General features: G+C 46.1%; 1 protein-coding gene across 3 annotated transcripts in view; it reads left to right on the forward strand.

Annotated features, from left to right (window-relative positions):
* Positions 1 to 27,160, forward strand: part of CSNK1G1 (casein kinase 1 gamma 1) — a 90,882-nt gene that overhangs the window by 20,816 nt on the left and 42,906 nt on the right. For all 3 annotated transcript variants that reach the window (XM_056499939.1, XM_056499940.1, XM_056499941.1), the window contains 2 exons: positions 16,374 to 16,789; positions 24,096 to 24,136. In XM_056499939.1, the coding sequence (XP_056355914.1) occupies positions 16,612 to 16,789; positions 24,096 to 24,136 (219 nt within the window). In that variant the 5' untranslated portion in view covers positions 16,374 to 16,611. The remainder of the gene's footprint in view (positions 1 to 16,373; positions 16,790 to 24,095; positions 24,137 to 27,160) is intronic.

Raw genomic sequence — 27,160 nt, forward strand, 5'->3', positions numbered from 1 at the left:
TGTGAAGGCGAGCAGGGAGGCAGAACAATTGCATGCCAGTGTGATTTCCATCTCCTTGCTAAAATCCACTGCAAGCCTCGGAGTTTGATTCCAGCAATGAGGGATCCTGATTTTTGTGGTATACTATGAGGCCTTGTCCATGGTTTTTAGTATTTCCATAAATGTGATGTTGGGAGCTGGGGGATAGAATCAAGATCTTATAACAGTCAGTGTTACTTGGGCAATTAGCACTGTATGGATTAATTCTATTTGGTGGATATGTCACTGTGGGAATCCTGCTGTCTGCAGCTCTTCTGTGATCAACCTTGTGCTTTCCTAAACTATTTCCAGTTTCTATATTTCCTATTTCCTTGGGAAACCAACTCCTACCTCAGTTTTCCAGCTGGGGGAAGAGAGTGACCCAGTGGGGGTGAGTGGTCCTGGTGGTCGCTGCAAGAAGTTCCCAGCAGCTCTTGTCTCTGAAACATCCCCGTTCTGGGAGTTTGTCCTGTCCATCCAGGACTAGTTTATGTGGGAGAAGATTGCACAGGGAGTGAATTATCTGCAGCCTGGATTTTTGGGTCTGTTGTTTTTCTTGTCCAGGTCTGCAGAGCCCACATAAATCAAGCCAGAGCTGTGCCATTTCCCTTCCCCACGAGGATATCTTGCTCCCATTGTGCTGCTTCTTGTGCAGTTTGGACATGGAGGTGTGCACTGGACAGATGGTCTTCAAGAGGAAATTTACTGGTGTGTAACTGGGGGTACTGGTGATAGCTCTGTACCTGAGAAGTAAGGATTGGGTAGAGAAGTTCAGCTGTGCAGATAGTTTCAGGGTTTTGAAGACCAGAGTGTCTGCTAGTTTAGGCTAAAGGTGCTTTTACTGGAGATAAGACTTCTCCAGTGCTGGGAATGCTTCAGGAAACAGTGTGGATGTTCCAGTCTTCAAAGTTATGGATTCTAGTACATGTTGGACTTTGTTTTGGTGATTTTTGAGAAGTTCTAGGCGTCTGCCACAAAATTTTGATACCACTTGAGCCAGAGGTAACTTGCAAGTCCTTTTCTTGTAGTAAGATGCGTGACTGGTACTTGAAGTGGCATCCTGAACTAGCATTCCCTGTGTCTTTCCGTTTTGAAATTCAGCATTTCCTGTCCTGTTTTCTCCTGATGGGATGGTGGAGAGAGGCTGTGCTACATCCTCATGTTCCAGAAACCTGTGAGGGTGGAAGATTTGGCTGTAGGTTGAGGGAAAGCTGTTGCTGCTTAACACAGCCAGTGTGTTAAGCATAACACAAATGAGAGTCTTTATGTTCTGGCATTGTTATACAGAGCTACTGAAAATTACCAAAGGACAGGGGAAGCATAACTCCTTAAATTCCTGTTTACTGTGTTAGAAGAATTATAAATGTCCAGTTGTCCCCAAGGCCAGATTTGATGGGGCTTGGAGCAGCCTGCTCTAGTGGAAGGTGTTCCTGCCCATGGCAAGGGGGTGGAACTGGGTGAGCTCTAAGGTTCCTTCCAGCCCAGTCCAGTCTGGGATTCAGCTGGCAGCCACCCCTGCAGTTCTGGAGTTGCCTCAGTGAGAGGTCAAACAAGTGCCAGAGCTGGTGAAAAGGACAGACTTGAGGGTGTTTAATGGACAGAGGACCAGGAAGATGCCTTTTGGGATAGCTGGATGTTAGCTGGGTACACTTCTGATATGTGTGTACCAGGCATGCCTGTTTGGTAATCTGGTAGCTGTTCAGCTCTTCAGTCAGAATTATCTCATCCCAGAAGTACAGAATCATTTAGGTTGGCAAAGACCTTTAAGATCAAGTCCAACTTTTGACCAATTGACCTTTTGAACTAGGACAGAACACTAAGTCGTATTATCAGTTGTTTCTTGAGCACCTCCAGCATTGGGACTTTACCACCTCCTGGGGGCTTGTCTGGCTTGTCCATCACACCTGCACTGTAATGGCATCAGTTTGTCACAAATAATCTGAAATGCCCTTGTGCCACCTGCCTGTTTTCATGATCTGACTGAGAAGACAGCTAGAAATAGCCTGAATTTTCTTCCACATGTAGTGATTCAAGAGGGTATTTTGTGGCTGAGTACAGAGCCATTTTTGGGCTTCAAACCATAAAAGATAATGTTTGATAAAGTGTCTAAAGTTACTGGGCTGTTGTCTAGAGATGTGATCAAGAGGTGCTGTCTTTTTTTGTGGAAGAACTGCCTGGTAGGCAGAAGAATTTGGCTTGTTTTCAGCTTTCTCAAGGTCATGTTGTCATGGGAGAGGGGAACAGGTGCTGTAATGGAGTAATTACTCTTGGAAATACAGTTTAAGATATCACCTAAAGGGGATCTGTGGTTGGGGGAAGCAGAGTTCCAGCAAAGGATTCTTAGAGCTTAGCCTGTATTTAGGTGAAGATTTGGTGGTGGGGGAAGATTTAGATGGGAGGTTGGTCCCTCTCAGAGGGCAAAGAGGCTCAGTAGCAGCTGACTTCTCACATGGTTTGGAGGCAAGTTCTAGAGTGGGAAAAGGTGTTGTGTCTCTGCTTAGTGAGGTTACTGCTTGTGAAATAAGTGCTGAAGTTCACTGTGAAGAAATGGGCCAGCTGTGGTTAGTCCAGGGCCATGCAGTGCAGGATAAAGGAATGTTACCATCAGGATGTGCTTCCCTTGGCTACAGATCTCTGTGAGTACCTGTGTGGCATCTCTGCTCTGTTTTAAAAGATAAACTTAACTCTGAAGTCTAGATGAGTGTGAGAGGTAGAATAAACAGCTTTTTCCTCTGGTTCCAGAGACTTCCTCTGATCATCACTCCTTATTCAGTGTTTTCTTGCAGGGCACTGGCTTCAGTTTCTCCCATTGCTAATCCAGGGAGTCCATAAGGTGTTTTCTAATCTCTATGCACCAAACTGTTGCTATGTCACAGTTTGGTTCTTGAGGAGCCTTTAGGCTTTTCTCTGCAGTGCCACTAATTTTTTAAGTTATCCTAGGATGGGAAATGCAGTTTCATGGAGCTGCACACACTTCCTGTAGCTTCTGCTGCTGGAGTAAGTGAATTCAAGGATGTCTTAGGAAATGCAGTTTCAGTTTTTGGATGATCCAGTATCTAATAAGGCCCAACTTCTGAAACTTTCTTCTGTGGGCAGGGATGAGCAACTCCACTCCCATGTGGATTCCTTTGTGTTATGCTGCACAGCTGAGCTGGTGCTTCCTTATTTTCCTCACTAAGAGAATGTGTAGATAGGTCTCCTAGGACTTTATCATAACAGTGGAGAAATTCAGGGTATTTGAATTCTTTGTTAAGTGAGATTGTTGCCAACTTTATGTTGTGATCAACAGGCTGGTGGGAAGGGATGGTGTGCAGAAGGACCTGGAGAGGTGGGACTGTGAGGAACTCATGGAACCCAAGGGCAAGTGCAATGTCCTGCCCAAGCACAAACACACCTGGGTGGGAAAGGGATTGAACACAGCCCTGGCAGCCCCAAAACCCCAGTGCCCTGGGTGATTCCCCAGCTTGGGCAGCAGGGGAGGGGCATTTCCCTTCTGCCCCACTCAGGTGAAACCCCACCTGCAGAGTGACTCCAGCTCAGGGGTCCCAGCAAAGAAAGGACATGGAACTGCTGGAGCCAATCCAGAGAAGATGGAAGAAGCTCTGAGATGCTCCAAGGGCTGGAGCCCCTCTGCTCTGGAGCCAGGCTGGGAGAGCTGGGAATGTTCATCTGGAGAAGGCTCCAGGGAGACCTCAGAGCCCCTTCCAGTGCCTAAAGGGGCTCCAAGAGCTGGAGAGGGACTGGGGACAAGGACCTAGAGGGACGGGACACAGGGAATGGCTTCCCTCTGCCAGAGGACAGGGATAGATGGGATATTGGGAAGAAATCTTTCTCTCTGAGGATGTAGAGACCCTGGTACAGGTTTCCCAGAGCAGGTGTGGCTACCCCTGGATCCCTGGAAGTGTCCAAGGCCAAGTTGGATGGGGCTTGAAGCAACCTGGTCTAGTGGGAAGTGTCCCTACCCATGGCAGGGAGTGGAACAAGCTGAGCTTCCAACCCAAACCACTCTATAAACAGAAGAAACATTAGAAACTTCTGAACAGGAGTGTCAACACAAGTCTGATGCCTTGAGAAATGCAGGAAAATCCTTCTTTTTGTTAAGCACAAGCCTTCACTTTTGTCCATACTAGGGGGTATTTATAGTTTTAGTGGTGTGTGCCTTGTCTTTCCTTCCTAATGGATTGCTGGACCACAAGCAAGTAGATGATTTGTTTGTTTTGGCACAATATTCCCTTTGCACAGGCATGGCTGGAGTTCAAAGCAACCTGAGCCAGCCCATGAACTGTACAAAGTCCTCAACACGAGGAAAAGGAGAGAAGCAGGAAGAGTTGTCATGTAAAATTACCTCTCTGAAGGGGAACCATCCCTTCAGCTTATTTCCCTGCTGGTTTACAGGCTGCTTCCTCGAGGTGACATTGCTCCATTGGATGCACAGTGAGCTTGAGTGTTTGTGTCAGCCTGCCTGTTCCTGCCACTTGCCCTCCCTGGATGTGCTGTGGCTGGGTTAGGGCAGTGAGGAGCTCCAGTAGTAAGGCTCTTCTGGCACAAGTTGTGATAGATGTAACCAAAACAGCAAGGTGACCTCAGTAAGGGAGCTCAGGTGCTCACTCACTACTGAAGTGCCCTTGATTGACCTGTCAGATAAGCATCAGGTGGTGACACAGTGCTGAGATGCACATGAAGGGTTATCAGTGGCTGTGGCAGAAGCTGATATGAGTTAAATCCACTGTCATGGCCTTTACATGGCAGCATTTCCAAATATTTGGCTTAATGATGAAAATAGATGTGCCATGGAAGCTGGATATGACTTTGAAGTTATGGCTTGTGACTTAGAAAGCTATAGTTTATGGAATATCCTGAGTTAGAAGGGACCCACAGGGAGCATTAAGTCAGCACCTGGCCCTGCACAGGACACCCCAATGATCCCATGTCCCTAAGGACACTTGAACTGTGGCAGCCTTGGGGCCAAGACCATTCCCTGGGGAGCCTGTTCAGTGCCTGACCACCCTCTAAGGGAAGAATTATTTCCTAATCCAACCTAACCCACCCCTACCACAATTCCACAGTATTTTTCTTGGTATGCAGGGATTTTGGGGATTGCAGATGTCCCTAGGCAGTGTAGGCATTGACACCCTCTTGGGCACATTGTCCATCACCCAGAGCAAAGGCAGGTGCTAATACCTGACAACCCTGTTTGCCAGCCTGTGTTCAGAAGAGCCAGGAAGGGATGGTGATGTCTCAACCAGGCTGATCCTTCACAAATTTAAATTTGCCCCTTTAGTGTGAGCTGGAAGGGGGAAATGTTATGACCTTGGTGATGCCCATGTGAGAGCTGGATGCATGCTGGAAGAAGACATCTCTGAAACTTCTCAAGACTATCACTGTGAGAAACCAGAGTGTGATTGTTGCCATCTCTGGTGCTGCACATGCCACCTAGACATGTTCTGGTGTGTAGGATGGCTTTACAGGAATGCCAGTGCAGAGACTCCATCTCTACTGGTGCTTCTCCATCTGGAGCATATGGACCTCATCTTGGTGTCCTTTTACAAAGAAGCTGCACCTGGGAAAGCACAGGTAGAAAAATGATAGGTGTGGGATGGTGCTTCCTAATACACCTGGAAGGAGCTAAAATACCCATGCAGTGTCTGAAGGCTTTTGAGGAGCTGACAGCTTCAAACTTGAGGAAGAAAAAAACCCAGAAAACCAACCAACAGCACAAACCTTCGAGTATTATGGTTTTTTAAAGCCATGTGGCTGCTCTTGGAGTGCTGGTGGCTCCTGCTTGGCTTCCTCCTGCGGGTGGGTGCCACAGGCCACTTCCTTACCAGCCTGAGAAAGGAGCTCAGCACAAACATTTACTTTCTGTGAACAAATGCAACTGTCTGACTGTGTATTTTGGGATTATGGTGCCTAATTGCCCTACTGAGGAAGTGCAGATTTTTATGGAGCTGATGGTGTTTGTGTGGGTGTAGCCACCAGCACAGAGTTGGACCAGTAACCACAAGTGGACCTTGCACTGAGGAGGAGGCAGTTCAACTGCCAGGAAACAGAGTGACCTTTGCTTCATCTAGAAATAAGTAAAGAAAAATAAGTTATCATAAATGAAAATTTAAAAGTCAAGAGACAGGATTTAAACATCTTCTGGCCTACCTGCAAGGGAGTTGTACTTCTCCAGTGGGCATTTTGCTTGGTCTGGATGTAGTTCCTAGCACAGGTAATCCAAATCCTTCTGGCAGCTGAACTGCTTCATCAGGACACAGAGTTGGGAGATCTGGAAAATTTAGGGAGTCTTATATCTCAGAGAAAAAGGAAATGATGGCTCTTTATGTGCCATGAGGATGCTGCCCTGTGGGATAGGTGGGTTTTGGGATGGGACAGCTTGTTTCAGGGCTGCAGTGTTGACATAATGGAGTTTTTATAATCCCATACTGGAAGGGGAGACAAATTGCTGCAAAAGGTTTCAGGCTTTGAGTGTAACAGTGCCTTAAATCTCAAACTCTGGCAGTTTTTAATGGACATTATCTATCCCAATAAAAACCTTCCTCTCCTGTAGCAGAGGTATCAAGGCATCAGGGTGCTGGCAACAGCATTGGTTTGCTTAGACTAAAGTACTGGTTTTTATTAAGCCAAAATTAGCAGGTTTGATTACTTAGGGGTTGTGGTTCTTACCTTTCCAGCTCCCTGGTGCTCTAAGCCTCATAAGCAGGTGAATGGTTAGTCACCCCTGTCTGACAGCAGTCTGCCTCCAAAAAGGCAGCCCATTAAAGGCTTGGGCAGATTTCTCTCCCCATGTAGCTCTTGAGTACATAGTTTCCTCTTCAAGACATGCTTCAGTTGCAAAAAAATATGTAGGTGATGTCAGTCAAATTCCTGCCAAATGCCTCATTATATGAAGAGACAGCATGGTCTGCTCCTCTCTCCATCACTGCTGGAAAAGGCAGTATCTTCACAAAAAGAGAAGGTAAAGTTCAGGCATTAAAAGGAAGGAACATGTACATTAAATCATGGACTACCAGGTTTTCTTGTGTTTTCCCTTATTACATTCCATCTCTTTCCTGTTGGCATCACCATTACTATTATTTTAAGAAGTGCTGCTGTTCCAGCTCTTACATCACCATGTTCCCAGTTTATTACCCAGCTCTTACAAGGAGTTCTTAGTGGTAAGCAGCCTCAAATGAAATCTGTTCAGCACCATCAAGAGTCTGTGGGATGGAGTGATGGAGACTTGGCAGAGTTCTCTTCCCCATTTGCTGTGGGGTGCTTGGGCTTTGCCTGCCATGCCAGGTGTTAAAGTCCAGCTGCACAGAGTATACTTGAGACTTCTACCCATTCCACTGTTCTTGGGCATGTTCCTTGCTTACCTTCTCATCCTCTCTTCATTTGAGGCTGTGTGGTGGTGAAGAACAGCTGCTTCAGTTACTCAGAAGGACATGGATGCACAATCCTTTTGCTGGTGGCTGCTGTTCATCCCTGCAGGACACACCCAAGCCAGGCTCAATCACCCCCAATTTGTGGTGCATTTGGCATTCACTGACTAAATCACTTCACTGAATTAGGTACTTGCATGAAAATCCCTTTCTGAAGCCCTCATAATTTCATTCCTGTTGCATGGAAGTGGAATTTTCTCCAAGGCTTTGCTGCTCTGTAGTGGATACTTGGACACTGAGAGAGCCCTCACACCCATGTTTAGAGCTTGGTGCTGTGAGAGTCCAGATGTTTTCCTGTCTCCTAAGCCATCAGGTACAAACACTGAGCACCAGCAGGCTGATCCTGAATCTGAGCAGTGGTGTCTGAAGATTTTAGGAGCTGATATGAGACTTTGCAGAAGTTTGGTGTCATTTTGAGCCGAGGTAACAAAGGAACCATTCTGCTTGTTTGTCCTCAGATTTTGCAAGTGCTGTAGGTATTGGTGGGACAGAGATGAGAGAACCTGTTCCCATCAGGTAACCACAAGCCAAGCCTGGGGACCTGGAGCTAACTTAAGTTGGAATGCAAAGACCCTGCATCTGAATCCCACCTCACTGCTGTTCTGACATTTTCTATGGATACTGGATAGCACTCAACACGAATTTGTCCTTCTGTAGGGGAAACACATACCTGTTGTGTGCTGGATTCACTTTGGGACAGGGCCAAAAGGCTCTCAGCACCTCAGGGCTCCCTGTTATCCCAAGCTGGGTTCCACTAGTGCAGCTACTACCCACCCTTGCTGTCAAGGTGTCTTCAGTTTTCTTTGAACCCATTTCCTCAACTTCACAAGGACTTTTCTTCTGTTGAGAGGCTTTTCCCCACCCCACACACACTGTGAAAGCTGCCTTGGCTCTAAACTTGATATTCATGTTCCTTTCTGAAGCAGCAAAAAGCACTTCATGGTTTGGAGACTACCAAGGTTTTTTGGGGGCTGAGGGAAGTTGTATTTGGCTGCCAAGTTCACCAGTCTTTTCAAGCTGTCTGAACCTGTCCACAATTTATCCTCTGTGCTGCTTTTCTGTGCCAGACAGAGCACAGATAAAACAGTTGTGGATGATTGAGGTGCATCTGTGTTAAATTAGGCTGTAAATCTGTAAAAGTGATGTTGGTGTCAGTGATCCAAGGCTGCTCCAGAGCCTAAGCTCCCGTGGTGGTCTTGCCGAGGACTTTGATACCATTAACTGTAAACTAATCCATCAACCAGCATGGATGCACCTGAATCCGTGTGCTGTGGGTTATTCCTTGATGATGGATGCACATGGTTGTCTAGAAATCATCTTTGCCCTTTTCTTCTTCAAATCTCTTGCCTGGAAGGAAGGGGATGGTATAGGGACATCTGCACCTCTCTTTTTGCTGTTAAACAACCTGGTCTTTTAAGAGGGAAAAATAAACCTACAGGTTTATGATGCCTGGATATCAGAGAAGAGAACTTCTGCAGGATCTGTTATAGAGCTTTTGCTGCTGGCAGGTTTTTCCTAATTTCCTCTGTAGCATCCCCATAAATACACATTTATGCTGATCTTATGTGACCTTACACAGCCTGTTTTGTGAGCAGAGGTGGTATCCTGACCACCAGGCTCTTTGAGAAGCTATTCAAAGATTGGACTTGATCTTGGAAGCCTTTTCCAACCTTAGTGATTCTAAACACTGGATTGTAAAGCTGGGGTCAGTTGCTGTACTGTCAGGAGGTAGATCCCAAAAGTGCTGTTGGTGTGATGGTCCCCTCTAGGCAGGGACAGCAGGATGCAGGACCCCCAGGGATTTTTTAATTTTATTCCAGCGTTCAACTCTTCCTTTAGCTGTTCCAGCATAATCTTCCTCTTCATAGATAGCACTAACCCTCCATTTCTGACAGACTATGGTCTCTAGTACTTTTTTACATCTATAGGAATGTGCATCCCTGGTTGCTGGCACACATTTGGCTGGGTCTCAGTTGAGGGAGAGAAGTCGATGAATTGATCTCACATCACACAAACCACTTCCCTGGAAAATGCTCCATGCTTTGTTCTGACTCTGCTCATGTGGAAGAACTAAATTTCCAACTAAATTAGTTTTTCCCTTCCAACCATTCCTGGCTTTCATGCTGAGCTTCCATAGAGGGGATTGGGAGCAAAGTTCAGGAGTGAACTTAGAGAATGGGTGCTTGGATCACTCTCAGTGAAGCAATCAACTGAGATCACTTGGAAAAGTAACTTGCCAGTGTATTTAATTGGTGATTATACAATTAATGTGTTCTAGCATGTTCACAAGGTCTTCAAGGAAAAGAGCTCTTGGAAGTTCACTTCACTTGGATGAAAAAAGTCATAAGTTGGTTTGGGTTCATCCCTATTCATAAAAACTGTAATCAGTTGTCAGTCCTGGGCATTCATGAGTAATGAATGAGTGTAGTGATCCACAGTTGTCAATCCTTCTCCCTTTCCAGCAGTATAGACTTAAATATTGTTTGTGTGCCCCCATATCTTCCACCTCTTAAGCACTGAACAAAACTAACTGCACAAGCTGAAGATTAAATTGTTGGGTCAAAGGATTCAACAGAAACAATTAATAATGTTTAAAAGGCATCTGTAGCCTCCAAGGTTGGGAAGAATCTCCCAGTTGAGGGACATCTGACATGACATGCACCTGCTTACTGTAGTTGACAGCCAGCTTTTCATTGCTGTCCCCAACTGCAACAGAGAATTTTGACCTACTTTTTCAGTTTTTCTGTTGTTTTGCATAAAACTGAGGACACTGAACCCAGGTCAGTGTAGTTCTGGTTGGGGAAGCACAGATAAATGCTGATCTCTTTGTAGAGGTTCTGCTGTGGTACAAGGAAGGGAGTTGGAATACATCCAGTGGAAGATCCTTGAAGTAACCAGAAAGCTGTTAGTGGGAGAGAAAAAGGCAAAAAAAAAAAAAAAAACCAAAAAAAAAACCAAAAAAGATATTTTTCATGTCTGAGTGGGGGAAGTATTTGACCTTCCATCCTCCCTTTCTTGGCTTGGGTAATAGCCAGGCACCAGAGCAGGGGCCTCTTCCAGGTAACACCAAGAGAGTGGATCTGCTGGAGGGCAGGAAGGCTCTGCAGAGGAATCTGGACAGGCTGGATCCATGGGACAAGGCCAGTGGTGTGAGGGTCAATAGAGCCAAATACTGGGTCCAGCATTTGTCACAAAACCCTGCAGAGCACTCCAGGCATGGAATTGGTGTCTGGGAGGCTGCCTGGAGGGAAGGTACCTCTGATGGTCAACATGAGCCCTGGTGTGCCCAGGTGGCCAGAAAACAGCAGTGTCCTGGTTTGTGTCAAGAGTGTGACCAGCAGGATTAGGGGAAGGATTGACTGCCTGTACTGGGCACTGCTGAGGCCACACCTGGAATCCTGGGCTCAGTTTTGGACCTCTCACAGCAAGAAAGGCAGTGAGGGGTTGGAGAGTATCCAGGGAAGGGAACTGAGCTGGGGAAGGGGCTGGAGCAGCTGATGGAGCTGGGGAGGCTCAGCCTGGAGAAAAGGAGGCTCAGAGGGACCTTCTGGCTCTGCACAACTCCCTGACAGGAGGGGACAGCTGGGGAGGGGGGGTCAGGCTCTGCTCCAAGGGAACAAACAACAGGACAAGAGGAAACAGCCTCAAGCTGTGCCCTGTGAGGGTTAGTTTGGATACTAGGGAAAAGTTCTTCATAGAAAGGGTTGTCAGAGGTTGGAACAGGCTGCCCAGTGCCATGATGGAGTCATCATCTCTGCAAGTGTTCAAAAGATGTGTGGATGTGGCACTTGGGGACATGGTTAAGTGGTGGCCTTGGCAGTGCTTGGTTAATGGTTGGACTTGATGACCTTAGAGAGCCTTTCCAGCCTTACAGATTCTGTGATTCTGAGATAGGATATTTGATAGTTTATTCATTTGTCTCCTCAGGGGAGGGCAAAACTCTCTTATTTTCTCATTATTAGAACAGTGCCTTTGCCATGAGTAAGTAAAGGGATAGCTGCAGAAGAAAATTTTGTTGTGGCTGTTTGGAAGGGCAGAAGCAGGATAAGAAATGCAGCATCATGAAAGCAGGGAGACAAAGGCAGTGGGATGAGAAGGCTTTAAGTGATGTGGAGCCTGTGGAGATGTATGTCCATGCAAAAGAGAGCAGAGCTGGGAACAAAAGCTTTACTAATTTACTTCATTAAAGGCAGAACATTGATGCCTTGGAAGCTATTAATGCACACAGTGAGGCAGAGCATACAAAGGCAGCTTGATTCTTTAAACTTAGGGTTGTAAGCTCATAAAATGAGCTGGTAGATGTCAAAAACGTGTGTGAACACATCATGTATGTCCTGGTTTCAAAATGTTTCTCCTTATCTGTAGCTTGGCTGCTCTCCCTTTTCCAGAGGGTGAGCACTTTGTCCCAATCTGTGGCAAAACCAGTGAAGTTTTCTGCTGCTGAAGGCTCTGTGTTTTACACAGTGTGAGGGTGGAAGCTGGTGAGCTCATATCTCTGTGTTTGTAACATGTCACTTGAGAGCCCTGGAGGATTTTCTAGTCATGTGGGAAGTAGCAGATCTTGTCTGGAAAGTGCTCTCCACATCAGGAGACTTACCAGACATATTTTCACAGGCACGTGGGGTGGATGTTGGAAAACCCAGTGGGAAGGCATGTGCCTTGTCCTAAAGCAATGATCTTGGAACTGCTTTGAGGAATTGTGGTTCTGTGTCTGTAGAGAGCAGGGTGAGTTCACTGAGTTCACCCATCCCAACACAAAATGGGGCTTTCTTGGGCATCTCTTCTTAAAAAATTTTAAAAGGAATTAATAGGTCTGAATTCCTGCTTTTTAGGGTGTTGCTTCATCCACCAGGCATTTGCAGTTTTATTTTTGGCATGTAATGACTCCTTCAGGGATCAAAACCACACACAGGCCTGCTTTCTTTGATTTGAAGATGGGGATGTTCATTGACTATTTCCAGGGCTGCCTGGAATTGTTTCAGTCCAGCTTAGACCAGGCTTGGAGCAACCTGGTCTAGTGGAAGGTGTCCCTGACCATGGCAGGGGGTGGAATAAGATTTAAGGTCCCTTCCAACCTAAACCATTCCATGATTTAACACCACCTGGAAGCTGGTTTCTAGCTGTAGTGCTGTGAGTTTATCAGTGGAGGAGAGGTCATTGCATAGATTTGGGTCTAAGTGTTTGGAAGCATGTAGGATACAGTGCTGTTGTTTTTTACTTAGGTTACAGTGCTGCAAGTAATTTCCTTTCAAGCCTGTGTCTTTCATTAAATAACTGTTCCTATGTCTCCAACTGTATTGTAGTGAAATCAATCCTGGAATTGGGCTGATTCACCATTAGGGAAATATCTTCATGCAGCTCCATTCAAATGGAAGTAACTTTGAGGAGCAATCTTGCTGAGTGGGTGGAAAGGTAGGAAGGAATCATTATAAAGAAGTTTGAATCATGGCAGGAAGTAATCCTGGTGTTCTGAGCAGCTTTTAACTATTAATGTGACTGACAGTCTGGTCTTCATTCTTCTGCCATTTCCCCTCTGCTGGTCCTCAAAGGCCACATTTAATGCCATATTTGATGCCATATTTGGTGCCATATTTACTCTTGCACTTTAATAGGTAGTAGTGATGGTCTAAGATCTTTGTGTGATCTGTTGTGCCAGCAGCTGGCTCTGCTCCTCAGCTTGGCTGTGATAAAGAGCTTCTCAGAGGCATGGCTCACTTATCTATTGCTGCCCTGAATTCCTGTTTGCAGGAGGCTTTTAGCTGAGAGGATGGTTAGTGTTTGCAGACTGTCAGGCATGACCTTTCCATCCTTCTCCCCAGGGAGACGTGATCCAGATGGGGAGCGGGGAAGGATGGAGGCATAGGAGCCCATAACCATTAACATCTCACTTTGTGAGCCAGAAAACCTGTAGTGGGACTTGTGCTTAATTTGCCTGAGGATAATGGGGTTGCTTGTCCCATCTGAGATGTGCTGAGCAAGGTATAAACTGGGCAGGGTTTGTGCTCTTGCTGGAAATTTCTTTCTGTTTCCATTTCTGAGGTTGTAAGTAGTTCTTGGTCATAAATTATTCAGTCTTGATTAAAATAATAACTTTGAATTCCAGGGGAAAAATATTCTTCTGTGGCTTTGGTGGGTTTGAGTGTGTTTTCCAAAGTGTTACTGGTTTTATACTCATAGAAATCCTGCTCATCTTTCTTAGTGATCCAAGCCTAGGAACACTCCCAGCACCATGGAATCATTTAGGTCAGAAAAGCCCTGTGAGATCACTGAGTCCAGCCATTCTCCCAGCACTGCCAAGCCCATCACTAAGCCATGTCCCCAAGTGCCAGACCCATATGTTGTGTTACATGGAAGATGATGGCTTTAACTGGAAATAAAACATTTGACTAGAATGCTCTGTGTCTACTTCTCTTGCCATAGCAGAAACAGACCAAATAGACAGATAGACCAAAACTTTCCATGCTTCAGTTTGATTTTTCCAAAATTTTATCAGAAAGACCTGTGTGAGTAAATCTACCTACTACTAGAAGTCATTCTCATGTTTGGTTTGAGTTCAGCAGTAAAACTCCATAGTTTCACTAATGGTTCTTCATGTTGTTTGTTTTGAAGCCAGTCTCTCCTCCCAGGACAGCCTGGGGTGGGGTCCAGTCATTTTCTGATATCTGATAGAGTCTCATCACTGCTCCTGCTGACTGGTTTCACAGGGCAAACACAACTCTGTGTCTGTGCCAAGCATGGCAGCTGAGAGTATGTGGGGATGTCTGTGATGAAAAACCAGTTCAGCCAGTTCACCAGTAACAAGTGCTTCCTGCTTATTCATATTCAGTTCTGAGTATTAAATCTGGAATTAATTTGAGACATGAGTAGAGCTTGGTAATGCTCAATAATTTCTTGAACATTATTATCTCCAGCTGTGTTGTCTAGGCCAGAGGTGCTGAATCACAAATGGTGTTTCACACATTGCTTGGGAGCATATTGGGAGCTTGTCACTTTGGTTCATGACCAAACTGGTGGTGTGACTGAGACATGGAGGCTCTCAGGTGACCTGGTGATTGTTAGACCTCCTGGATATGCAAACATGCTGTGGGACATTTTCTGCAGGGACTCACAACTGTCCCAAGTGACAAGGAGAATTCCAGTACCTAAAGGGGACAGATAAACAGGAAGGCTGAGGAGGGGCTTCTTGCAAGAGCAAGAAGTGAAGGGGCAAGGGGACTTCAAGCTGAAAGGATGCATTTAAATTGGATATTAGGGAGAAATTCTTCCCTGTGAGGGTGGTGAGGCCCTGGCACAGGTTGCCCAGAGCACCTGTGGCCTCCCCATCCCTGGAAGTGTCCAAGACCAGGCTGGGTGGGGCTTGGAGCACTCCTGGTGGGAGGTGTCCCTGCCCATAGCAGTGAGTGAAATGAAATAAGATGAGCCTTAAGGTCCCTTCCAACCCAAACCATTCTGGGATTCTATAAATACTCAAAAACTGGAATTTCCAACTGGTAGTTCTCTGCATTTTGTGGATTCAGCATGAGTGACTTCTGCCTTCTATCCAGGTGCCTTAGGTCAAACAAAAAGTCTCCAGAAATAGAAGTGTTCCACAGCTGGAGGCCAGGGAAAGCACAGTCAGATTTCAGAAGGGCTCATGCTTCTGTTCTGTGTGGATGGGTAATAATCCTTGTCTTTTATTTTTGGATAACTGGAAGCAGGTAGCTTAGCTTCATCCTCTGGTGGATCATCAGTGAATGGGCCAGTGCCAGGTTAATCGTTGGACTTGATCATCTTGGAGTCTTTTCCAGCCTTAATGATTTCTTGCTAAGCCCTCTACAGAGGTATAGCTGCAGGAGAACTGAGCCAGCTGCCTGAGTAAAGTAACTTCTGAGCCCTCATTTACATGGTTGTGTTTCTGGGTGTCCTTCAACAGGACTCTTGTTGGGTGGTCTCACTGAGCACTTCTTTGCTTGCTCTGGAGGCATTGGAAGTAGGACACAAACCTTGTTGGTAAAATTTTATAGGAACTGTTCTATTCAGATCTGGAAAATGTGAATGCAGCAGTGTTCCTGTAGGGCTACAATCCAGCACCTTTACATCCTGGGATATGGGGGCTAGTTCCAGGTGTGTTTATTCTAATTCTTGCTTGAGAACTGCACTCCAAGAGTGCCTGATAGCATCTCCTGATGCAGCACCTGTGCAGACCATACATCCTGCAACCTTTCCCTCTATCATGCTGATTTCTTGGGAAGTGAGGAGAAGCTTGACCACCATGCTGGTACCTCTGGGCTGTCCTTGTAGGACAGGACCTCCTGGGTCCTTGCAGCTCTTGCCAATCTCCTTTGGTCTTGTTCCTGAGCACAGTAAAACCATTTGGCCTGCAAGGGTTGAGAAGCATCTATGTTTTCTCCCCTTTTGACTGAGTTATCAGCTTTTTAAAAATAACTAATCATGCTTTGGCTCTTCATTTTGGTCATCGTTGTGGGACAGCAGTTTGAATTTGCAAATAAATCTGAGGTTGATTTGGACTTCAGTGATCCTTGTGGGTAGTTGGAATGGCTTTGGTTACTGCATGTGGTGTCACTCCTGAGCACTCTAGTGGAATCATGCAATTACTGGTTTGGGTTGGAAGGGATCTTAAAGCTCAGGTGGATCCACCCAAAGCCAGGGACACTTTCCACTAGACAGCTTGGTCTGGCTGAGACACCAGCCTGGCCTGAGACACTTCCAAGAATGGGACAAGTAGCAACAGTGGATTGTTGGGCAGCACTTATATTTCTTCATGACATCAGGGCTTTTTATCAGAAGGTTGTAAAGAAAGTGATAAAGTTTTCATATGGCTGTTAAATTCCTCAAGGCCAGGAAAGTTCTGGACATTGGCCTTGTACGTTTCTCACCTGGTATGTTAAAATAATGATATTTATTTAATGTATCTCTTCTTTTCCCCAGGTAAGAAACCAAAAGCAACCTGCCCTTATTGAATTCTCAAGAACACAGTCAACCCTTTGGTACATTACCAAGATGCATTAGGAAACTGGATCCGGTGCCAAAAGAACTCCATGAGTTTCCATGACTCTCTTGAACTCCAACACCGATACTTTTGGATATAAATTTCTGTTCTAAGGAGAAGAGTGTGTAGAGCAGCTGCTTGCTGCCAGCTTGCTGGCAGGGGTGTTTCACTAAGATCATGGACCATCCCACTAGGGATAAGGATGACAGGCAGCGGACAGCAAAGGGAATGCCGGGCAGGAGCGGGCACAGCTCCCGGCCGAGCTCGTCAGCGTCTTCTGGCGTTCTTATGGTGGGACCCAACTTCAGAGTGGGCAAGAAGATTGGCTGTGGGAACTTTGGAGAGCTCAGACTAGGTAAGAAGCAAGCATTTTAGTGGCCTGCATTGTGCAAATTAGCATTTCATCACTGGAACAGAAATGCTTAAAAACTTAACCCTGGCTTGAGAAACACGTGCGCTGTCTTGTTTCCCAGGTACTGAGCTGCCTTATCCGAAGCTTCTGACTCAGAGGATGTAACTCTTAGCATGATTTTGATTTGCATAAAGTCAAAGAGAATACACTGGAGAGGCCAAGGATGCAAATTTTGAACAATCATAACAAATGACGACTGTCCACAGTGCTGTATGTCTTGCCTAGGGTGAAAAAAAACCTGTGAATTGCAAAATCTTGCTCTCAATTTTTTATTTATAAGCTAGAACTCCCATTTAAAAGGATGGGTGAGACTCTTTCCCAGCACTCAGACTCAGTTCCATGTCCTTCTCTAACCCCTCTGCCCTAATTTCAGCCCCATCGTTCTGTCCCTGCTCTGTGTGTTGGACTTGCAGGATGTGCTGAGTGGCCATCTGGCTCCCTCAGCCCGCCCAGCAGCCTGACATTTGTTCATGGTCTGTTGGTTTCCTAACCACGTCTTGCAGCTGGTTGCCCAAAACAGATGGTTACACTGATGCATTGTTTGTTTAGGACTACTTAAGAGACCAATGCAGAGCAGTGCACTGGGCTCTTAAGTCATCCTAAAAAAACAATGGTTGTGTTTTGAATGAGGTGAGGGAAGCAGCTGGTGTTGCTTCATGTAACTCATTGGTCATAGCACTGCTGATAGTGTCTTTGTACATTCCTGCTCAGAATCTGCCATCTTAAATGAATCTGTGTGATTTCCCACTCTGAGGTTGAGTTATTGCATCAATACATTTGCTGCTGTTCCATGGTGTGAAGATCAACCTGCTCACTTCTGCTGTGGCTCAGTAAATGAGTATTTTGGTTTCAGCATTGCATCAGAGAAGTTTTATTGATTCACCGGAGCAGAGATAACACTCCTAAGGTGCAGAGGAACCAAGGGCAAGGATGGAAACTCCCACCTTCCTGCACAGGAGTGTAATTTCAAAGAAGATAATTTTGGAAGCAAAAGTTAAATTTGAATCCTTACAGTGACAGAACATGAATTGTTCTATTGGATTCTCAAGCCCCCCCCAACAGCAAATGTCACGATCTCAGGATCCGCAGGGAAATGTTGAATTGCTTTGTAATCCAAGCTCTGCTCTGAGGTTTAGCAGCTATAGTGGATCCCTCTGGGTGTATAGATTTATTCAGTTTATTCAGCTGGTGCCCAAATCACAGAATCACAGAGTGGTTTGGGTTGAAAGGCCCACCTTAAAGCTCATGCCATCCCACCCCTGCCATGGGCAAAGACCCTGTCCACTAGCCCAGGTTGCTCCATCCCCATCCATCCTGGCCTTGGACACTTCCAGGGATCCAGGGGCAGCCACAGCTTCTCTGGGCACCCTGTGCCAGAGCCTCACCAGCCTTACAGGGAACAATTTCTTCATAATACTCCATCTGACCCTGCCCTCTGGCACTGGAAAACCATTCCCCCTTGTCCTGGCATGCCAGGCTCTTGTCCCCAGTCCCTCTCCAGCTCTCCTGCAGCCCCTTCAGGCACTGGAAGGGGCTCTGAGATCTCCCTGGAGCCTTCTCTTCTCCAGATGATCATCCCCAGCTCTCCCAGCCTGGCTCCAGAGCAGAGGGGCTCCAGCCCCCAGAGCATCTCCATCGCCTCCTCTGGGCTTGTTCCAGCAGCTCCACGTCCTGCTGCTGTTGGACCCTGGACTAGAGACAGCTCTGCAGGGGGGGATCTCACCTGAGTGGGGCAGAGGGGCAGAAGCCCCCTCCCCTACTGCCCACACTGCAGGGAGGCAGCTCTTGTTTCCATTATTCTTTTCCACATTTCTCAAAATTTTAGCAGTATTGGGTTTCTGACCCATGTACAGTTTCATGGCATGGACTTTACAAAAGAGATTTCACTTTTGAAAAAGTCAATTTACAGAGAAATTCAGTTTTAAATTGCAACACCTGCTAATTGAGGTTAATTGCAATAATACATGTATTGTTAATGCTAGTTTATTAAAAAATTTAGGCAATGAGCCATACTTACTGATAACAACAATTTGTTGTAAGGTTCTTACAGAAGCTGTATTACTCTTTTTATTTATTTCTCTTGGTTTTTGCCAGTCACTATCACTTTAAGAACTCCTGTTTGCTCAAATAGCAGCTATTTCTCCTGCACAGCCCATGGTAATTATCACTGGGGGGAAGGAGAAGTAGCAGCTGAAATCGGAGCACACAAGGCTCTGATAACACTTTTGTCCTGTGAAGATGAATGATGTGCCCTCTGCTTTTTGCCTGTTTTTTATGTGGTTTCAGAGCAGTTCACCACCAACATCACAGGCAGAACAAATTCATGCACTGACAAGCAAAGGGAAAACAGGCTTTTTCAATCCCCTGAAGAATCCATCTTTTTCGAGGTGTTGTGTTTTCAGTTTAAGCTGCTCTTGTTTGATTCTTCAGGGAGGAGATGGCACTTACCTAATGAAACTGTTTGCTGTATATATCCAGCTCACTGCTCAGGGCTGATCTTTCTTCCTGAAAATAGAGATCACCCAAGGATATGACTTTTTTGGAGCATGTGGGAGCAGTACAGTTGGATTCCAGCCCTCAAGGAGATGGGGAGATGAGCACAAAACTTATCATTTGACAGGACAGGAGAAATGGCCACAAGTTGTATCAGGGGAGGGTCAGGCTGGATATTAGGAAAAAATTTCCTCACTGAAAGGGTGGCTGGGCATTGGAATAGGCTCCTCAGGGAAGCATCAAAGTCACCATCCCTGGAAGTGTTCAGAAAAGGAGATGTGCTACTGCATGATGTGGTTTAGTGGGAATGGTGGGGTTACCCTCTTAAACTGGCTCAGGAGTTTGTCCAGGAGGTATTCCTAGTATTCTCCCAGTTCTTAACCATGAGCCATGGTAGGGATTAATAAAGCCCTTCAAAAGTTCTCTTTTTTTCCAGTGTTTAGCACCCTTGTTTTAGTAAAGAAAATAATAAGTACTAATGTAAAATTATTTCTGCAGTTTTAGTAGATTGGAGGGATTTCTAAGATAAATGTTAAGTTCTTGTTACAGCAGACTTTTTTTTTTTCCTTTTAATCAGAGAATCACAGAGGGGTTTGGCTTCAAACTCATCTTTGTCCACCCCTCTGCCATGGGCAGGATACCTTCCAGTATCCAAGGTTGATCCAAGCCCCATCCAACCTGGCCTTGAACACTTCCAGGGATCCAGGGACAGCCACAGCTGCTCTGTGCCAGGGTGTCATCACCCTCACAGGAAACAACTTCTTTGCAAAACCCCATCTAACCCTGCCCTCTGGCACTGGAAAACCATTCCCCCTTGTCCTGGCATGCCAGGCTCTTATCCCCAGTCCCTCTCCAGGTGTCCTGCGGCCCCTTTAGGCACTGGAAGGGGCTCTGAAAACTTCCTGAGCCTTCTCATCTCCAGGTGAGCACCCCCAGCTCTCCCAGCCTGGCTGCAGAGCAGAGGGGCTCCAGCCCTCAGAGCATCTCTGTGGCTTCCTCTGGGCTTGTTCCAGCAGCTCCACATCCTGCTGATGCTGGTGGCCCCTGAGCTGTAGACTGGAGCCTAGATCTTCTTGCTCTAATTGAAACAATAAACGGCACTTTCAAACTGTGTGTTTGGGTATCATTTTAAAATGGCAATTAAAACAGTTTTTCACCCTGCTTGAAACTGGGAAAAAAATGCTAGAAGAGCAAGCAGGCCCTAAACCAGCAGAAAAGCTTTTTCTTTGTAGGTTTTCAGGTCAAAGCAGTTCCATTGGAACTGGGAAGGTGCTCCCAAAAGTGAGAATCACCCAGCTGCCTATCAATCTGCAGTTTGAAGCTAGAAACTGCTTCAAAACAAGTTAACCAGTAAAATAAATACTTAAACATGATAATAGCATCTGATACTGAGGCTTTAATTCCAAAATAACAAGTGATGATTTGGCTGGAATAATGTTAGATGTGGAGGGCAGGGCAGGAGTAGATCCTGGGAAGCACCTACACCAGGAGCTGTTAGTTCCAGACCTGCTCTGGAAGAGGCAGCAAGTCAGGCATGTCCCCCATGCCTGGTGATCTAGTCTCTGTGCAGATGCAGCCCTTTGGAGATGGATAATTTTGGACTTTTTTGCTGTCTCCAGTCCATCCATACATTCACTACATCTCACTGCCAAGGCCTTGAGAAATCCTCTTGGGGAAGTTTCCCATGTGAATGCTGGTGATGTAATGCATCACTTCTCCTTTGGAATATGTAGTTCATAGTTGTCAGTGGAACTACCCAAAACTGAGGCGTGGATTTACTGCTCCATCAAAAGCATTGCCTCAGCTTGAAAGGCTTTTGCCAGCAGAGTTACATCCCCTCACTGTGCTCAGGATCTTTGGCCATGCTAAGTGAAGGTGCAGCTGCTGCTCAGAGGGCAGGTCACTGCCTCCTCTAAGCCTTTGATCTTCCATGCAACCTGTTCTGCCTGGGAGGAGGAGGGAGAATAAACCATTGCAGCTTGGACAGCATGACAGCAAAACCAAGGGAGGATCTGAGTCTGGAGCAAGCCAGCAGAGAGATTTTGGGGATTTACTTTCCTAGAGCAGCTGGCAAAGTAAGCATCTTGGACTGCAGCTTTGGGGAAGGGTTTGAAGTTCAGAGGCTGGACCCATTTATGTTCAGAATCTCCCCATGGCACGTGCTCCAAAGGGGATGAACTGGAGGATGAATTAGTTCATTTACCTTTGGCTGCTGGTCTGACATCCCAGGCTGGTGTGCTGCTAGTTCCAGTTATTTTACTGAGGAATTTCATTACCAAAAGTGTCATCTGCATAGTTCTCAGCCTCATGAAACAGACCATAATAGACTGGATTATGGCTCCACATACATGGAGGGCATTGGCCATGTCCTTCCTTGCTTTGGAACAAGTTTGGAAGAGCACTGTTTTCCCAGTGCTGTTATCCTGCATTAGTGTTGATGGAAGGTCTGTAGGGCACCATTCCCTGGGTGGAGGTGCATCTCCAAGGCTGTGATGGAAGTCATGGGATCCATAGAGTGGAGTTCTCATGCTGCCCTCCTTGGGGGTTTATTTTGTTCTTCAGAGCATCCACCTTCCTCAGGGATTTGGGCTGGTGTCCTCAAACTGAGTGTCTCCACCATGTCCTGAGCTGATCCCTCAGTGTGGGCAGCAGGGGAGGGGAGGATTCTGTCCCTCTGCCCGACTCAGGTGAGACCTCACCTGCAGAGCTGCCTCCAGCCCCAACATCAGAAGGACATGGAGCTGCTGGAACAAGCCCAGAGGAAGCCACAAAGATGCTCTGGGGGCTGGAGCCCCTCTGCCCTGGAGCCAGGCTGGGAGAGCTGGGGGTGCTCACCTGGAGAGGAGAAGGCTCTGGGAAGATTACAGAACCTTTTCTAGTGCCTAAAGGGGCTGCAGGACACCTGGAGAGGGACTGGGGACAGGGGCCTGGCATGCCAGGACAAGGGGGAATGGTTTCCCACTGCCAGAATGGAATATTGGGAAGAAACTGTTTCCTGTCAGGGTGGTGAGGCCCTGGCACAGATTGTTCAGAGCAGCTGTGGCTGTCCCTGGATCCCTGGAAGTGTCCAAGGCCAGGTTGGATGTGGCTTGGATCAACCTGGGCTAGTGGGAGGTGTCCCTGCCCATGGCAGGGGTGGAATGAGATGGGCTTTAAGGGCCCTTCCAACCCAAACCAGTCTGGGATTGTGATCTCAGGAGGGTAAGAGGCAGTTTCAGGGAGCAAAGCTGGAGCTGCTGATGGGGCTTATTTGCTGGTAGCTAATGCAGAGCAGATAATCCAAGTGTATTTAGATTTCCTTCCCTAATATCCTCATGTCTTCCCCCCCAGCTGCTGGCTGGAGCCCTGGTCTGTCTCAGGGAGTGGAGGGGTTTATCTGCCACCTGCTTTTTTGGGGATTTGCCCTGTGAGTGCTTTCAGTGCTTTCTGGTGTTGGCAGGTTCCTGATGAAACTGCAAAATCTCCTTTCTACCCTTAGTTTCCAGTCTGGGCACAATATTATGTCTTTTTCTAAAAGACTGAAAAAAATACATGGAAACCCCCCTGTGTGTGAAGGGCTAATGCTGGGGCTCAGCTTTCACCTCTGCTGGTGGAAAACATCTCCTCTGAGGATATTTAACCTCACATTTAAATCTTTGTCCTGTATTAAAGAGCCTCACCAGGTACCTAAAGAGATTGGAGCTATGTCTTCTACTCCTGAGGGATGTTAAAACAATCTGCTAGTGCAGACTGGGCTTGGAAACACCCAGCCACAGATTTAGAGGCTAGAACTACCCTGGGTGATACAACGGGGACAGCATCAAAAGTTAAATGCAGAAAACATGAAGCTGTTATAAATCTGATATTTCCAGATTTCAGCATGACATGGGTCTTCTCCCATGTTCATAATGTCTTTAATTTTATTGAGTCTCCCTGTGCTGTTGTATCCTGTGCTGAGGGGGACGTGGCATGTTTTTTATTGCTGCCATGTGGATATGGAAGAGCTGCTCCAGCTCCTGCTGCTCTGAATGATGTCACTCATGGTCCTGGGCTTTCTCAAGAGCTGGCTGTCCAAGCATCAATGTCCATTACAAGAATTGGAAAATAAATGAGTAAGAGAGCTGAGCAAAGCTGATGCTACAAATAAGCCCTGATAACTCCCATCCTGGATTGCTCCTGAATTTTGGAGTTGCTCAGTAAAAGCATGACTTGTTCTGTGACACTGATGACAAAGGGCAACATTTCTCTGAATAAATCCAGAGGGAGCTTTTGTGGTGGGGGCTTCCTTTCAGGATGCTGGATTTGAGCTCAGCTGGTTGTGCTCATCTCACACTTCTGCTCTTCCTGATTCCCAGAGCATGATCAACCTAGTGAAACTCCCTGTGCATCCCAGGATGAAATTGTTCAGTGTCCAGCAGATCCAAGACATTTCCAAAAGCAATGACATTCTGACTCATCATTTTTTGTTCCCCAGACTTTTTTGGCATGAACCCTACTATGTCTGGGATACCTCCTTTAACATGTGCATGGAGCAAAAGTGCTGCCATAAAATACAATTACCTTGTGCTGAGTGGAAGGTGTTATTTGCCTGCCCTGCTAAACTGCTGCAAACTGTTCATTATTTTGATTATTTTCAGGTTATGTTTTGTTAAGGGCAGGAACTTCAGGAGGAATTGGGAAAACAGCCCTTTGGCATCAGTGTCACTATTTCTCATTGTGCCTCGAGCTGCAAGTGTTGAATGTGGAACTAAAATATTTTTTTCTTCTCCCTTTGCAGGTAAAAATCTCTACACCAATGAATATGTAGCGATCAAACTGGTGAGTAATAGCTTCAGGTGTCTTTAAATGGCTTGTACATCATGGTAAAAATTCAGACCAAAAGCAATTTTTTCAGTTTGGGCTCTCTTAGCCTTAGCTGGGAATTATCTTGTTAAAACTAAGATAAGTTTTTAAAAGCACTAAAAGCAGGGGAAAAAAAAAAACATCCTTCCACCTGCTGAAGGTTTTTGGTACCTAAAGGATCTGTAGCTGTCTTAGAGCAGTGGGAGCTTTGCCACCTCCTGCTGCTCCATGGCTCAAACCTTTCCCTTCAGGACTCCATGAATTCTCCAGCTGTCAGAATGCTTGGCTAGGAGCATGGCACTGTGCAGCCCAGTGGTCTGTGTGTTTGGAATCAAGAGGCAGGAAAGAGGGTGTTCCTTTGGTTAAAATTCCCTGGGGGAGCAGAGCACAGTTCAGTCTGGTGTGATACTGAGAGACTGCAGGTGCAACAGGCAAAACAAGATCCAGTTTGGTGAAGGTCAGTCTTTCCACTGGCTGCCTTGGGTTGCAGAGAAGATAGTCTCATCATCTGTGGAATCTGGGGGATAGGGAACTCCCTAACTTGTAGCTCTTGCACATTTATAAACTCACAGCCTAGTAGTTTGTGTTTAGGCCTTAATTTTTCCTGTCTGTAAATTCAGACCTTCATTAGTTCCTTGGGGTTTCAGATTTGATGTCTTCACCTGATGTGCTGAGTTCTCATTAGAACACTCTTTAAACATAATCCAGACCCTAAAATCTGAAGTTAAAGTTGTGGTGCTAATTTGATACTACAACAAACTCCCCAGTTTACCCACTTGATGCTATCTGGCAAAATGACAGGAATAACTCTGGTGACAGAAAATCAGGATGGACTTGGTGCATTAATTGTGATCACATTTGAGTGCCTCAGATTCCATATCTCTGGCATTCTCCTTATGATGTGTTTTAGATGAAAAATAATTACAGCTCTGCAGGAGAGACTTGTTTTCACACCTGTTGAAATGTCAGAAGATGTTCCCCAGAGTAAATAAATAAATGCATGCAGAGGAATTCAGGAACACAGTATCCCTGATGGGTTTGGGTATCCTGGAAGGGATCTTAAATTCATCTCATTCCACCAAGGACAACTCTGACTATCCCAGGTTGCTCCAAGCCCTATCCAACCTGGCTTTGGACTCTTCCAGGGATGGGGCAGCCACAGCTGCTCTGGTCAACCAGGGTCTCTAACCCTGCCCTCTGGCAGTGGAAAACCATTCCCCCTTGTTGTGGGACACCAGGCTCTTGCTCAAAATTCTTCTCCAGCTCTCCTGGAGCCCCTTTAGGCACTGGCAGGGGCTCTAAGGTCTGCCTGGATCCTTCTCTTCTCCAGGTGAGCACCCCCAGATCTCCCAGCCTGCCTCCATAGGAGATGCCCTTGGCATGGATGCACATCAGAAAGAAGAATCGTTGCTTTTAGGCAATAGAAAATATACTGTGTACACAGACAAGGTGTTTTATTGAGACAATAATGCTTCTAATTTGCTCCCAAAGATAATCCTACAAAGTTGTTGCATTGAAAACCATAAGGTAAAACACTGTACTAGTCTAAAGGGTGCTTTTTTTCTGTCAAAAAGGTGGCTGCAGTGACACCTCTCAGTAACCTGAAGCTTTTCCATATGGCAGCACTCAGTGGCATTGCCTCATAACTGCCTCAGTCTGACCTGTTTTTCTGGTAACATTCTTAATTTTTCTTACTATTTTTTCCCTCAAATAATTGAGGGTTAAAGCAGTTACTCTGCCACACTCTCCAGTTTCATTTGTCCTGTTGTGATCCAGGCTTAAAAATCTCAGGTCCTTCTTGTGTGAGGGGCTGGAATTGCCATCTGATGGCCATCCAGGTGTCCATATATGTGCTCTGTTTTGGAGAAGTTTAAGGAGGGAACAGTAGGAGAAATGGGGATTCCTTGGTCTCCTGATCTTAGACAAAATTCTACTGGGATAAGAATGACTCAGCCTTCTCAGCAGCAAATACACTTCTCTTACATGCAGACTTAACTGCTATTTTCTTTATCCTTCAAATAATTTGTGGATTAGTGGTGGAGTAGCTGTAAGATGTACTTACAGGCAACATTTTCTTTTATCTTCATTGCTGGACTGAGTCAAAACACTGCTCCAAGTCCTTCAAGCTGTGAGCTCATCTTCCACCACTGTCTCAGCTATTCCTGTCTCCTATCACAATGTTAGAGCTGGGATACAAGAGAAGGGTGTGATGGGTACCAAGAGCCCACCAGAAAGTGCTGTGAAATTCCATGCCAATGCCTCTTGGTTTCTTTCTGGGGCTGAGGCTGCACCTTGGAAAACCTGCTGGCAGTGGAAATTGGTCCTTGTGTTGATTTGTGCGGTGTCACCATGGAGCTCCTGGTCCTGCTCTTCAGCTGACTCATTTGGTCAGGAGCATCTGGTTTATTCTGCTGAGGGTTTTCAAAGCTGCATTGCCTGCAGTAGGGATTTCTCTGGGAGCAGCCAGCCTGGTGCCATCCAGCTGCAGTCAGAGCACAAGCACCAGCCCATCCCCTCAGCAGTGGTGACGTTGTTGGTTCGAGCTGTGGATTTTCTCTGTTAGGCAGCAGCAATTCAGTTATTTTTACTAGAAACACAAACTCTGCTGTCATCCCTAAGCCCTTGGCCTGCAGGACAGCCATCTGTGCTGCTATGATCTTCTTGGAAGCTGCCATGATTCTGGCAAGTGTCCAGAGATCCAGCAGTTCCTGATGCAGAAGTGGATCAGGGCTGTCTCACCTGATTTTGTCATGTGCAGCATCATGTCCTGCTACATCAATCCTTCCCTCTTACATGTTTGGATAAATAAACTACTCCCTGAATCCCTGTGCTCTGCAGGTGTCTGTAGAACTCTCCCTCAAGCCACCAGCAACAATTATCTTTATTTAAATGTGACTTATATAACAAACTTGTTTGTGTGTTGCTTTGTATTTGCCTTTGGTGCTGGTTCAGTTTTTCCACCAGAATACTTTTTCGCATTATTTGCTGAGTATTTGGTCA

Source organism: Oenanthe melanoleuca, chromosome 10 (genome assembly GCF_029582105.1).
Source record: "Oenanthe melanoleuca isolate GR-GAL-2019-014 chromosome 10, OMel1.0, whole genome shotgun sequence".
Classification (NCBI taxonomy): Eukaryota; Metazoa; Chordata; class Aves; order Passeriformes; family Muscicapidae; genus Oenanthe; species Oenanthe melanoleuca.